Source organism: Musca autumnalis, unplaced genomic scaffold, assembly GCF_047663935.1.
Source record: "Musca autumnalis isolate F117 unplaced genomic scaffold, ASM4766393v1 scaffold_5, whole genome shotgun sequence".
Classification (NCBI taxonomy): domain Eukaryota; kingdom Metazoa; phylum Arthropoda; class Insecta; order Diptera; family Muscidae; genus Musca; species Musca autumnalis.
This window is the reverse complement of record NW_027412088.1, coordinates 53,560,238-53,575,336: the sequence shown is the minus strand read 5'-3', so window position 1 is coordinate 53,575,336 and position 15,099 is coordinate 53,560,238. Positions and strand designations below refer to the sequence as shown.

Below are 15,099 nucleotides of genomic sequence, written 5' to 3'. Positions count from 1 at the left end.
CTAATATGAATCGGGATGCACTCATTGATATGAGAGAAGTTTCCCTTGTCTCCTATGGGATGTTTGTGGAACAATTATTATGTAGAGGAATCATGGGGCCATTTACACTATAGTAGATTAATTATGGGTCCATATATACTGGAGGAACCATGGAGCAATCTACTTTATAGTAGTGGAACCATGGGGTCATCTACTCTATCTGCATATTTATTTAAATGTAAAAAATACCTATCTAACCACACATTTTCCACACTTTACATATATCTTTCAACATTTTTATTTTCCGTTTCCCCATTGAAAAGAAAAAAATAAAGAAAGAAAATCCAATTAATTCCGTTATGTTGTTTTCGTTTAAAATGACAGTGTTAATATGCTCCGCTACTTATTTCCATACGAGTATTTTCATCATCAATAACCAGTTTGTTACGTGTAATCGCTAGGTTCGTTAACCACTAAAAATATGTGTTTTAATAGCTCTTAATGTGTGTGTGTGTGGAAAGCAATAGCAAATAACATAAAACTGATGGCGTTTTCATTATTAAAAATCATAAAAAAATACAACTTCACAACATGGCAAGGAAGGAAGGAAGGAAGAGGAAAACATTTAAATGATGGCTTCTTTTTTCTTCTCACGCCATCACATTTCAAAAGACCCTAAAGCCGACTCGAAAGACACTACCATAGCCAACAAAGAATATAAAATGACAAACATAAAACGCATAAAAATAATGTAAAGAGATTTCCACGAAAAAATAGCAAACAGCAAATCCTCAAAAGTAAACGTTAAAAGGCACATTAAAGTGTTGTCGTAAAATGAAAAACAATCCAGGCTTTATTATACGCCCGAATGCGTATGTGATGTGTTGCTGTTGTTTTTGTTGCGAAAACATATGCAGAGATGTGTTTTTGTGGTAGCAACTGAAAAGAAAAATCCAACCTAACAACCAACTCTTAAAGGATAATAACATCACTTCGCTAGGATGTGCATGTGTAAGTGAATGGCGAATAAGTATGTCAGCACCAAGTGACAGTTGTCTGGCCCAAAAGGCAGCCAGCCACAGGAATATTCAACAAAAGCACAAGAAACCAAAAACATCCTGATTACATACGGATTAAAGTTTCTATGGAAGTTGTCTGTTGTTTAATGCCTGTGGCAATCAACACAAAAGCGTCCTTGTTAAACAAAAACCAGCGTTAAATTGAAACAACTCCTGTCCAATGATCCGAAAAATATGAAGGCATAATAAAACATAATGAACTATTAATAACTCCGCGACAGAAGTTTTGCGATATGGGGATTAATTGGATTCAATGCGTTGGGAGAGGTTTGGTCACATTTTTTGGAAACCTTGCAGCTGGATAAAATGTAAAACATAAAATATAAAATAAAATATATAAAAAATATAAAACATAAAATATAACACATAAAAAATAAAAATTTAAAATAGTTAAATAGAAATACGAAATATAAAATATAAAAGAATATATAAAATATAAACTATAAAATATAAAATAAACAAGTAAAAAAGAGTCAGTCGGCTTTGCCGACAGATATATACCCTCAGCCAATGTGAAGTGAAAGTTTCACCTACGGACAGATCAAATATATTTAAGGTCTCTTCACAACTTTGTGGCCCTTTTTGGACATTTGAACTTTCCGACAAAAATGTGGATTAGGAATTAACACAAATGTTGAACTTTGGTGGGGGAGGTACCCTTAGGGAGGGCCGATATGGGCCATTTTAGAAGTTAAACTAAATTTGGACAAAATATTAGGAGATCCAAAGTTTGGACCAAATTGGTTGCCCCATTCAAGTGATATCGTCCTAGCATTTTAGTGTCATTTTTTAAATATTGGGGAGAAGTACCGGAAGTTGTGGACCGGTACTGCCTCATGAAACTAAGTTTGGATATAATATGACGAAGACCAAATGTTGGACCAAATTGGTTGAACAGTTCGAGAGTTATCGTGCTCTCTCACAGCCACATATGGTGACGTAGGGATTTTTTAAACCTTTCGGGCTAGAGCTGGCAAACTATCGATAGTCCGACTATCGTTAAGATCGCTGTCGAAAAGCATTCCTTATTTCGGACTCTAAAACAATTTTTTTTCCAATAATTCGCGACAGATAATCCAAACACCATTTTATTGTGGCCGATGTATCCTTTTTTTACGACAGCAATCAAAACGATAGTCGGACTATCGATAGTTTGCCAGCTCTATTTCGGACTGTTTTCCTAAGAAATATGGACTTGCCCCTGAAAAAAAAAACGTTTACCGCCGTAATGGAGGTAGCGAATGCAAATCGCTTCAACAAAAATCAAAGTGATTCGAGAGCAGGTCTTAAAGTGAACTTATCCGAAATTGTGTGTGAGAGATACCAGAAGGAGTAGAAAAAAATATAGTCCATATTCGAACCTGATCAGAATGTGCAAAGTATGTGCAAAGTATGGATTATATCGGTCACTCCCTTCAAGAGTTATCGTGCGCACAATTTTTCCGAACATTTTTGAACTTTTGTGGGGGAGGTACCTGAAGGAGTGGACCGAGATGGCTTATCTTCGAATTTAAACTATGTTTGGACAAAATATTACGAAAGCCAAAATTTGAACCGAATCGGTTCATCCGTTCGAGAGTTATCGTGCGCACCAGCCAGCCAGACGGACAGACAGACGGACGGACATTGCTCAATCGACTCCAAATTGTCTGAAACACATTTCGTCCAAACATACTTGGGGTCTAAAAACCATTATTTCGATGAGGCACATTTAGCATAAATGCTGAGGGTATAAAAATCACAACATTTGCAAAATTTCATTTTTGCAAAAATTACTAATGTTGAGGTTGTGTACCTTTCCCACGCCTTTCTTTAAAACGCTATATGTATAAGCCAAACTTATGATTTGGAGCCTTTGGAGGGACCTTTCTATGGGGGCTATATAAAAACTTGGAACAATACCGGAAAATTGCAGATGGAAAGTTTTATACCACCAACGGACTATTAAATATCATCCGTTTCGATGGGATATTGAGGACACAACCTTCAAAATACCGAAAACCGGGAAGTATCGGTGGTATATTGAGGTCACAACTTTCAAAATACCTTAAATCGGGAGGTACGGTCCTATGGGGGCTATTTGAGGACGGCGACCTATATAAATATCAGCTGTTTTGCTGGGGAACGAAAACTAACTATCAAATGTCAGTCATTTCGATGGGATATTGAGCAGCAACCTTCAAAATACCGAAAATCGGGAGGTACCGTTCTATGGGGGCTATATGAAAACATTTAACTATACCGAAAATTTTCTGGTGGAAAGTTTTATACCCTCAACGAAGACTAAGTACCAACTTGCAGCCATTTCGGTGTTATAATGAGGCTAAAACCTTCAATATACCGAAAATTCGGATATACCGTTCTATGGGGGGTACATTAAAACGTAGAGGCATACCGACAAATTTCTGAGGGAAATTTTTGTAGCCCAGAAAAAGACTAAATACCAAATTTCAGTCACTTCGGTGAAATAATGAGGCTAAAACCTTCAAAATACCGAAAATTGGGACGGACCTTTCTATGGGAGCTATATGCAGACGTTGACCTATACCGACCAATTTCAGGTGGAAAGTTTTATATCCTCAACGAATACTATCTACCAAATTTTAGCCATTTCGGTGTTATAATGAGCCTAAACCCTCCCAAATACCGAAAATTGGGATGTACCTCTCCATGGGTGTACATCAGAACGTGGACGGATACCGATAAATTTCTGGGAGAAAGTTTTGCATCCCTTCAAAATTACCGAAAATTGGGAGATATCCTATGACCTATACCGACAAATTTCAGGTGGAACGTTGTATACCTTTAACGAAGACTTACTGCCACATTGCAGTCATTTCGGTGGCATATTGAGGTCACAACCTTCGAAATACAGAAAATCAGGAGGTACCGTTCTATGGGGGCTATATGAAGACATTTAACTATACCGAAAAATTCTGGTGGAAAGTTTTATACCCTCAACGAAGACCAAATACCAAATTTCAGCCATTTCGGTGGATTAATGTGGCCACAACCTTCAAAATACCGAACATCGGGAGGAAACCCCAACGGTGGGATAATGATGCTAAAATCTTCGAAATACCGAAAACCGGGAGATATCCTATGCGGGCTATATCAAAATGTGAACCTATATAAACAGTTTATGGTAGAAATGTTTCTTAGCCTACGGAAACACAAAATACAAAGTTACAACCGATTCTAATACATTCAAAATATCTTAAAGTGACGCGTACTATATAAGGGGCGTTATAAACAAACTTTGGTAGAAATGTTTTTTAGCCTCTGGAGACACAAAATACCAAATTACAACAATTCGGTGGTAAAATTCCTTAAAACGACGACGCGTCACTTTATATGGGGGCTATACGACAACGTGGACCTACAAAGCATGCTTTCAATACCAAAAGTCATACGTACATATAATAGATTCCACCAAAATTTCATCCACCTACTTCAATCCGTTCGGACGCTAGAGTGATTTCCACAGACGGACAGACGGACGGACATTGCTATTGCACGCTGAACAATAATATATATCTTTTGTGGGGTCTACAATGATTATTTCGAGAATGGAGGGTGTAAATATACCTATATCTATAAAAGAGGAAAATGTTTGTACGTTTGTTTGTTTGTAATTTGTGGACTCGAAAACCACTGAACAGATCTTCCCGAAAATTTGTGGGTATATTGCGACACCGCCTGAAAGTAAAATAGGCTACATTAAATTTGGAAATTCCGCGTCGATCTGGAGATATAGCCTCAGGATCGGAGGTACCTCCAAGAAATTTAGATTTTGTATGCAGATATCCGATGAACGGTTACATATACAGTCTCCAAATTTGGAATGTGTGACGGAACTTGGCCTATAACTAAATGTGTCAAAATATATCGAAATCGGTTCAGATTTGGATATAGCTTGTAACGTGACCGTTTCATACATGTATTTCTACATGCATTCATTACCATCAACCACCACTACACAGTCAGTATAGTGGACAACTTTAACTTGGGTGTAATTAACGATAACCACCGTTTATAATAATTCTCATTCACTTCGTGTAACTACCCGAATATGTATTCTGGGTTTATTCACCGAAGTCGTGGATCACCAGCCGAACAAAGTATGAATAGACGTGTGGCTCGTCCGCAGTCTACCATACTAGTTAGCTACGATTCGACCCAGCTCATAGCAAACTCTCAGCGCTTAACACGCTCCCAGCTCTTAGCAAGCTCCCAGCGCTTAACACGCTCCCAGCTCTTAGCAAGCTCACAGCTGTCAGCAAGCTCCCAGCTCATAGCAAACTCTCAGCGCTTAACACGCTCCCAGCTCTTAGCAAGCTCCCAGCTCAAAGCAAGCTCCCAGTACATAGCAAGCTCTCAGCTCACAGTCAGCTCAAGCTCATAGCCAGCTCCATGCTCTTACCCAGCTCCCATTAACCGGTCTCTTCCCCCCACAGCAACCCGAGCCGAGTCACACACCCGACGACTACCGACAGCAACCCGAATACGACAGAGCCGTTTCACATAACCGACGATTGCCAACGAGCCGACAGCAACACGAATACCACAGGGCCGAGCCACATACCCAACGAGCCGACAGCAATCCGAATGCCACAGAGCCGAGCCACATACCCGACGATTGCCAACGAGCGGACAGCAACCCGAATACTACAGAGCCGAGACACACACACGACCATTGTAGACGAGCCGACAGCAATCCGAACGTCACAGAGCCGGGCCACACACCCGACGACTGCCGAGTTGACAGACACCCGAATAGCCGACAACATCCGAATACGTCAGAACCGGCGCAAGCATACACGATTGCCATCGAGTCGACAACAACAACAACCCGTCTACCATTGAGCCCACATCTAAAACCCGATCACCATCGAACCGATTACAACAACCATATTGTCTTCTATCCATTGGTTATCTAAGATACATCTCATCCACATTCCTCACACATATTGTTCGTCTATCAAACACCAAGGGCCATTATTACATGTGTTCTTTTACTATCTGATGGATTTCAAAATGCAAAATAAACTAATTTGGAGGCATAAAAAATATAATTTTCACATTGAAAGTTAATGGCAAGAAGCTCCTCCTTGAAACTCAATCATCACTTTTATCTTAAACTTAACCGGAACGCTATAAATCCGTTCGGTAAATCCAAACTATAACAAAAGAAGACTTATAATAATGGGGGCAAGAGTTTTATAATAAACATTGAAATTGTAAACACTCGTGTTTTACTTAAGGTTTGTGGGTCCTTAGGTCGATCCTGGTAGCGACTGAGCTTACCTCAGCCCTAGAGAAAACCACACGTTATAAGCTCTCATATATATATTTTCGTCTGAATTCATGTATTTGATGCACCAAAAACGCTATATATGCCCGATTTCAATGAAATTTGGAACATGTTGCGGAGAAGGTATCTAAAGGAATGAACCGAATGTTATTTTGGGTTCCCTCGATACATATTGCGACCACCTGTCGTTTCAGTTTCACCATATAGTTGCCTACGAAAAACATGATATCGCTGTAAACAGGACCACTAGGTAAAAATTTTCAAGGGATCCTCGACAGACCATTATCAGGGTTGCTCTGTTTATGAAATATCGCGCGTACCATTTCAGCGAATATTTTCGAATTTTTGTGGGGGAGGTACCGGAAGGACTGGTCTTACAAGCACCACATTCGAATTTTATCTAATAAATATTACGATATGCAAAGTATGGACGAACTCAGTATTTGGTTCGATAGTTGTCGTACTCTCCAGCCACTACATGGTGCCATAGAGCGTTTTTACACCGTTCGGACTGTTTTCTCAAGAAGTATGGACTTGCCCTTGAAAAAACTTTTACTGTCGTAATTGAGGCAGCGTATGAAAGTTGCTTCAACAAAAATCAAAGTGATTCCAGAGCAGGCCTTAAAGTGAACTTATCCAAAATCTTGTGTGGGAGGTACCAACAGGAGTGGACAAATATAGTCCATATTCGAAACCGATATATATTTGATAGATATATTAGGATATGTAAAGTATGGACCAAATCGGTCACTACCATCAAGAGTTATCATGCGCACAATTTTTCCGAACATTTTTGAACTCTTGTGGCGGAGGTACCTGAAGGAGTGGACTGGTATTACTTATATTCGAACTTAAACTAAGTTTGCACAAAATATTACGATGGCCACATTTTGGACCGAATCGGCAGATCCGTTCGAGAGATATCTTGCGCTCCAACCACCTCACACGGTGTCATAGGGGTTTTTTTTGCAACTTTCAGGCTATTTTCTCAAGTAGTATGGACGTGCCCCTGATGAAAGTTGTACCGTCGTATGGAGGGCAGTGAATACAAGTTGCTAAAACAAAAATTAAAGCGATTCGAGAGATGGCCCTAAACTGAACTTTTCCGAAATTTTGTGTGGGAGGTACCCGAAGAAGTGGACAAATATAGTCCATTGTTGGACCTGATCTATATCTGATAGGTATATTAGGATGTGTAAAGTATAGACCAATTCGGCCACTCCCTTCAAGAGTTACCGTACGAACAATTTTTCGGAACATTTTGTGGGGTAGGTACCTGAAGGAGCCGACCGATATGGCTTATCTTCGAACTTAAACTAAGTTTGCACAAAATATTACGAAGGCCACATTTTGACCGAATCGGCAGATCCGTTCGAGAATTATCTTGCGCTCCAACCACTACACACGGGGTCATAGGGTTTTTTTGTAACTTTCAGGCTATTTTCTCAGGAAGAATGGACTGGCCCCTGATGAAACTTTTACCGTCGTATAGGGGACAGTGAATGCAAGTCGTTACAACCAAAATCAAATCGATTCGATAGCAGCTCCTAACCTGAACTTTCCCGAAATTTTGTGTGGGAAGTACCCGAAGGAGTGGACGGATTGGGTTCATATTGAAACCTTATCTAAGTCTAGCAGAAATTTCACGATGTGCGAAGTATAGACCACATCGGTTACTCCCTTCAAGAGTTATCGTGCGCACAAATTTTCCGAACATTTTCGAAGTATTGTGGGGGAGGTACCGGAAGGAGTGTACCGACCCCATCTTCGAACTTAAACTAAGTTTGGACAATATATTACGAAAGCCAAATGTTGCACCGAATCGGTTGATCCGTTCGAGAGTTATCGTGCGCTCCAGTCAGCCAGAACACATTTCGTCCAAACATACATACTTGGGGTCTAAAACCATTATTTCGATGAGACACATTTTGCGGCCCGTATGAAAGTGTATATACCCTCGTTAGCATAAATAGTGAGGGTATAAAAATATATAAAATTAAATTTAATATATAAATAAAATATAATATATAAAATATAAATCGTTCCTGTTGATTACCAATCTGGATGGAGTTTTGAGGGAAATATTGTTTTACTCTCATTAATCTAACGTACTTAGGTGTTACAATCGTTATGACAAACTCAATATTCCTTTCATTTTATAGTGGAGGGTATAAAAGCTAAAGTTCTTTTTAAAAAGTTTGTCCTGACCGAATTTAAAGCATTGAATATTTAGTTATTTTTTATTCTATATGTCGTACATCTTTTCTCATGCAATCTTTTAATGCCTTTCAGCAATTGCCTGTTTGCCGTCAGTACTTTTTTTTAATAAATCAAAAATGACACACAAAATGCCAAGCAAGACAAGCTACATTACAACAACTACCACTATCACCACTCTATGTGTCCCTCCCCGCCCATCTACTTACCCGTTCAGCCTGTTGCATGCATTGCATTTCCAGTGTTCGATTAACGTACGACGTATCACTGTTCGCAACGGCCAAAGCAGCTGCCGTCTCAATATCCTCTAAACGCAAAATATCACCATCATCTCCGGTGATGTGTCCTGTACTCGATGTAGATGTGGCTGTGGCTGCCAACAAGGCATTGGCCTGTTGCAGCATATCCGTTGAAAAATTTGCAAATACATCGGCCAAATCAATGGCCGAGGTGCCTGATAAACTGTCTACCAAGGCATCTAGATCAGTTGTATCCATAATTTGTGGCACGCAATAATGATGACGTTGTTGGATGTGGTAGTTTGACGGGTGTCCTGGAGAGAGTAGGAAAGAGGAACTTGTTGTTGTTGCTATTTTTCGTTCATTCAACGTTAATGTTTTGCCTTTTGATGGTCTCAGTTCAATTTATGAGGTGCCAGTTGCAAAGATGTTTCCTTGTTGGTGTTGTTGTGGTGTCGTGTTACGTTTATGACTGTTGCAGTTGCTGTTGTTGCTTTCGGATGTTGGTTGATGATATTGATTTTATTCCTACCCGTTGATTGTGCCGTTACCGTGTTTGAAACCCAAAAGCCTTCGTCAATCTAAAATTAAATTAAAAATGTAACGAATATTATTATCAATGCAAAACGAAACAAAAACTTTTTATTCGAAATAGCCTTTGGACAAAATTGGAATAATAAATGCAATACAATGTAAATGACTATAAAGGACATAAACCGGAATGTGCATCAGGAATATTGTTGCTCAATGACAAAGCATGCAATCACTGCCTAAGCCATTGAGTTTTTTGCAGTTGACGCATGATAAAAAATTCAATTGCATTTTATATCGTACAATGTAATAAAAAAAAGTGGGAATGGTAATTTTGTAAAATGGAATGGAATGCTTGAGATTTCCTCTTAAGTCCTAGATGGCAATAGAAAGCGAAATTCGAGATTATGAGATATGCATGTAATTCTATAGGATTGTGAACAAAGTTGTGTTATGAGATACAACTATTTTTTTAGGTATCGCCCAGGGTTACAATGAGATCTCAAATTTCCTCAGCATAAACTTGTCAACATACTACACTGATAATTACATCCTACATCACACTGTGATAAATGTTTGTAAGTTCGTAAGTATGTTTGTAAGTTCATTTTCTGCTTAAATTGGTTCTGGCTCTATCTCCAGATCTTGGAATCAGGCGGCGTGTTTGCAACCACAAAGATATTTTAATAGGGTTGGATAGGGCAGTTGAAAAGGTGCAGTGTATCGAGCCGTATGATGGGTAGATCAATCCTTCCCCTATAAGAATTTAGATTGCTGCATCATCCCGAGAGTTGTTGAGCCAAAACTATTCTGGTTTGTCGTGGTAGCTGATGCTCCACAACTGCAATAGATGGGCGATGTTGTTCGAAGACCGCATTCACACGATAGTTGTTTATGGCAACTGCAACTGCATATGTGTGAATGCTATTCAAACCTGCTTGATAGGCCTGCTGATCTGGGGGTTCTCTCTAGTAACGTTGGACCTCACTTTCTAGATCATGAAGATTTCTCGTGACACGTCTGAGTGGGCGTCCTATCCACTATATGATGATTAGGATGGGTTTCACGGTAACGCCCGAGCAAGTACTGCAACGAAAGCATGTCATTGTGTTGAAGTACTGGAAGAATCATTCCTACAGGTTATGAATATGGTTCCATCACGTTGCACTTATATTCACACAGTGGTTCAGAATCGTTTTTTTTCCTGGCCAAAACTCTGTAACTGTTTAACATATACAGATATTTTGTTCGACAGATAACACTTTAAGCTTTCCGACACATCAAAAGCCACAATATTCGGTCTAACGGTTGGGAGGAATTCAAGGTCAAATTTAAAAATTAAATTTTTTTATTTTGCATCAAAATATGAGTATTTCTGAGTTTTTCATATGTTCTAACTATTAACAAGTAAAAAGTCGTTAAGTTCGGCCGGGCCGAACTTTTTATACCCTCCACCATAAAATAGTCTTAATTAAAATGGAATAATTAGGGCCCTTTCACAATTTTAGGTGTAACAACTTTTCGACAATGAATAGACTCCTACTGTCTCCCACTATTGCTTAAATTACACTGTGAACACAAATGTTGTGGCAGAGATAATTATTTTTGGAGATGAAAGCCCTTTGTGTGTGTATATTAAAAACCCCGAAGGACAGATGCGCCGTGAGTCGAGCTTCCGCGTTATGGCGTGATGAAGTTTTGGCAAGAGACCCTGTAAGCCATCATGAATTAGCATTATATCTTTGTTTGTTGTTTTTGTAGAGCACTAATATAAAAAAAGGGTTCAGCTAGGGGTACTTCAAGAGTCAAATTGAGAGTAGTTTCATCAAAATAATGTATACCCTCAAAAATGGACCCATGCTGACGAATTTTAGTGAAGAAATTTCGTGACCACTGAAAATTCCCGAAAATCGGGAGGTACAGTTATATGGGGGGATATACCAAAACATGGACCTATATTGACGATTATTTTTGAATAGACAAAATTGTAGCTAAAATTTTCAAAATACCGATCATTACAGCTAGTTCGGTTAAAAATTGCAGCTAAAATTCTCAAAATACCGAAAATCAGGAGATACCGTTATATGGGGGCTATACCAAAACATGGACCTATGTTGACGATGTTTGGTGGAGATATTTCATGACCACTGAGAACCTCAAATGGAAAATTACAGCTAGCTCGGTAAAAAATTGTAGCTAAAATTCTCAAAATACCGAAAATCGGGAGGTACCTTTATATGGGGGCTATACCAAAATATGGACCTATGTTGACGATGTTTCGTGGAGATGTTTCATGACCACTGAGAACCTCATATGTCAAATTACAGCTAGTTCGGTTAAAATTTGTAACTAAAATGCTCAAAATACCGAAAATCGGGAGGTACGGTTATAAGGGGGCCATACCAAAACATGGACCTATGTTGACGATGTTTGGTGGAGATGTTTCATGACTACTGAGAACCTCAAATGTCAAATTGCAGATAGTTCGGTTACAAATTGTGGCTATAATTCTCAAAATACCGAAAATCTGGAGGTACCGTTATATGGGGGCTATACCAAAACATGGACCTATGTTGACGATGTTTGGTGGAGATATTTCATGACCACTGAGAACCTCAAATGGAAAATTACAGCTAGCTCGGTAAAAAATTGTAGCTAAAATTCTCAAAATACCGAAAATCGGGAGGTACCGATATATGGGGGCTATACCAAAACATGGACCTATGTTGACGATGTTTCGTGGAGATGTTTCATGACCACTGAGAACCTCAAATGTCAAATTGCAGATAGTTCAGCTAAAATTCTCAAAATACCGAAAATCGGGAGGTACCGTTACATGGGGACTATACCAAAACATGGACCTATGCCCATATCCTTTGGGATATAAGTTTGTTGATCACTAGTAACCCTAAGTGCCAAATTATAGCAAATTCGGTCTGCAAATGTGGCGAATAACGTCAAAATACCTCAAATCCGGAGGTACCGTTATATGGGGGCTATACCAAAGAGTGGACCGATATAGCCCATCTTCGAACTTGACCTGCCTATGGAAAAAAGACCCTCGGGTGCAAAATTTCAGCACTCTATCTCAATTATTGCGGACGCTAGAGTGATTACAACAGACGGACATGGCTAGATCGTCTTAGAATTTTATCCTGATCAAGAATATATATACTTTATAGGGTCGCAAATGATTAGTTCGATGTGTTACAAACGGAATGACAAACTTAATATACCCTCCATACTATGGTGGAGGGTATAAAAAGGTCCATGTCATAGCTGCCAGATGTTCTACCAAAATTTTGACATTCATTTTTTTATTTTTGGCCAATGGGTGGATCCACTGTGCAATCTACATTTTTTATACTCTCAGTCTTTAGCCAAAATGTGCCTCATCGAAGTAATGGTTTAAGGACCAAAGTGTGTTTGGAAGAGATCTCTTTCAGAAAACTCGGAGTCGACTAAGCTATGTCCGGTCGTCTGGTTGGCTGCCTGGAGAGCACGGTAGCTCGGTAAAAAATTTGGCCTTCGTGATATTTTGTCAAAATTTTGGGCCATATCGATCCACACTTTCAGTAACCTTCCACAGAGTATTTCAAAAATTTTTAGAGATGTGCAGTTTAAGACCTCTCTGGATAATTAATAATTATACCAGTGTGAGCTTATGACCTCAGCAATCATGGCTTCACTTCCTTTATGCTAATGATTTAGTTATAAGTAAAAATACAAAATAAAACAAGTACGAGGGCGGTTCGGAAACTTCTTAGCCTATCAATCAAAGAGAATAGTTAGTTTTTCAAAAATATTTTTATTTTTTTTTTCAATATAATCTCCTGAAACTTCAATACACTTAGTCCAACGCTTTTCTAGCAATTCTATCCCTTGATTAAAATAGTTTTCCTCAGAGTCTTCAAAATAGTGGTTTACAACTGTAATTGCATCTTCATTTGAGGTAAAACGCTTGCCAGCAAGAATTTTTTTTAGATTTGGGAACAAGTAAAAGTCACTGGGAGCTAAATTAGGAGAATAAGGTGGGTGGTCAAGCAACTCGTACTTTAATTCGTTGATTTTAGCCATTGTTAAAACACTCTTGTGCGCTGGTGCGTTGTCTTGATGAAAAATTATTTTTTTGTGTTGTAAGCCAGGACGTTTTTCTCGAATTTGTACATTTAATTGATCCAAAAGGAATTTATTGTTTTACCCTTTTGCAGATAGTCAATCAATAAAATACTTTTGAAGTCCCAAAAAACCGTTGCCATAACCTTACCAGCCGAGTGAATTAGTTTTGCCTTCTTTGGGGCACTTCCTCCAGCTTCATTCCATTGTTTGGATTGTTCTTTTGTCTCTGGAGTATAGTGGTCGATCCATGTCTCATCAACAGTTATGAAACAACGCTTAAGATCCATTTTATTTCGCTTAAAACGATCTAAAGAAGCTTGAGAAATGTTCATTCTTATGCGTTTTTGATCGACTGTTAACAAATGCGGCACCCATCTTGCAGAAAGCTTTTTCATCTGTAGTTCTTCATGCAAAATTAAATGGACTCGATCATTTGAGATGCCCATGATATTAGCAATTTCACGCACTTTTATTCGTCGATCATTTAATACCATATCATGCACTTTGGCTACAATTTCTGTTGTTGTTGCTGTTTTTGGACGTCCACTACCTGGTTCATCTTCAATGCTTGTACGACCACGTTTAAATTCAACAACCCAATTTTTTACTGTTGCATATGAAGGAGCACTTTCACCTAACACATTCACCATATCATTATGAATTTCTTGTCCCGATAAACCTTTTTTATGTAAATATTTAATGACAGCACGCATTTCTATTTTTTCCATTGTAAAAAAATTGCGGATGCGTCTTTTTTGAACACCTATTTCTATATGAAGGAGTTGCCAGATCGAAACAAAATTTAACATGTGTTCATAACAGAGATGGAAGTTTCCAAAACACTTAACTTTTTTCTGTTTATAAGAAGTTTCCGAACTGCCCTCGTAAGAACGACGTTAAGTTCGGCCGGGCCGAACTTGTTATACCCTCCACCACCAGTTGTATTGAAGTTAAATGGAACAATTAGTTTCCCTTTGTTTATAAGGAAGACTAAATACCGAATTTCAAATATTGCGGTAAAACAATGTTTCTAACCTTCTATGGGGGCTATATGAAGGGTCGACCTGTACGGACAAATTTCATGTGGAATGTTTAATACCACCAACGAACCAACGAGACCACAAACTTCAAAATACCGAAAATTGGGATGTACAGTTCTATGGGCGCTATATGAAGCGAGGAGCTATACCGACAAATTTAGAGGGGAAAGTTGAACACCCCCAACGAAGACCAAACACCAAATTTTAGCCATTTCTATGGGTTATTGTGGTCATAACCTTCAAAATACCGGAAATCGGGAAGTACCGTTCTTTGCGTCTATATTAAGGCGAGGACCTGTACTGACAAATTTCCGTGGAAAAGTTATGTACCCCTCACGAAGACAAAATGCCAAAATTCAGTAATTTCGGAGCAATATTGAAGCCATAAGGGTGCCAACGTGGTGCAATGGTATGCACACCCGCTTTGCACGCTGAAGGTCGTGGGTTCGATTCCCCGGCCAGGCAAACATCAAAATTTTCAACGTTGGCAAAATACCCCTCAGTAATGTTGGCGACATTTTCTGAGTATTTCAGCCATGTAAAACTTCTCTACAAGTAGTGTCTTAGGATACCACCTTCAA

General features: G+C 38.9%; 2 protein-coding genes across 17 annotated transcripts in view; both read right to left on the bottom strand.

Moving 5' to 3' along the window:
• Dh44-R2 (Diuretic hormone 44 receptor 2) overlaps positions 1 to 15,099 on the bottom strand; it is a 194,238-nt gene that overhangs the window by 97,587 nt on the left and 81,552 nt on the right. For all 16 annotated transcript variants that reach the window (XM_073988324.1, XM_073988326.1, XM_073988323.1 and 13 more), the window contains one exon: positions 8,799 to 9,409. In XM_073988324.1, the coding sequence (XP_073844425.1) occupies positions 8,799 to 9,086 (288 nt within the window). In that variant the 5' untranslated portion in view covers positions 9,087 to 9,409. The remainder of the gene's footprint in view (positions 1 to 8,798; positions 9,410 to 15,099) is intronic.
• Nepl10 (Neprilysin-like 10) overlaps positions 9,224 to 15,099 on the bottom strand; it is a 119,403-nt gene continuing 113,527 nt past the window's right edge. Inside the window, exon 3 of the mRNA XM_073955550.1 lies at positions 9,224 to 9,409. Coding sequence (XP_073811651.1) covers positions 9,224 to 9,409 — 186 coding nt within the window. The remainder of the gene's footprint in view (positions 9,410 to 15,099) is intronic.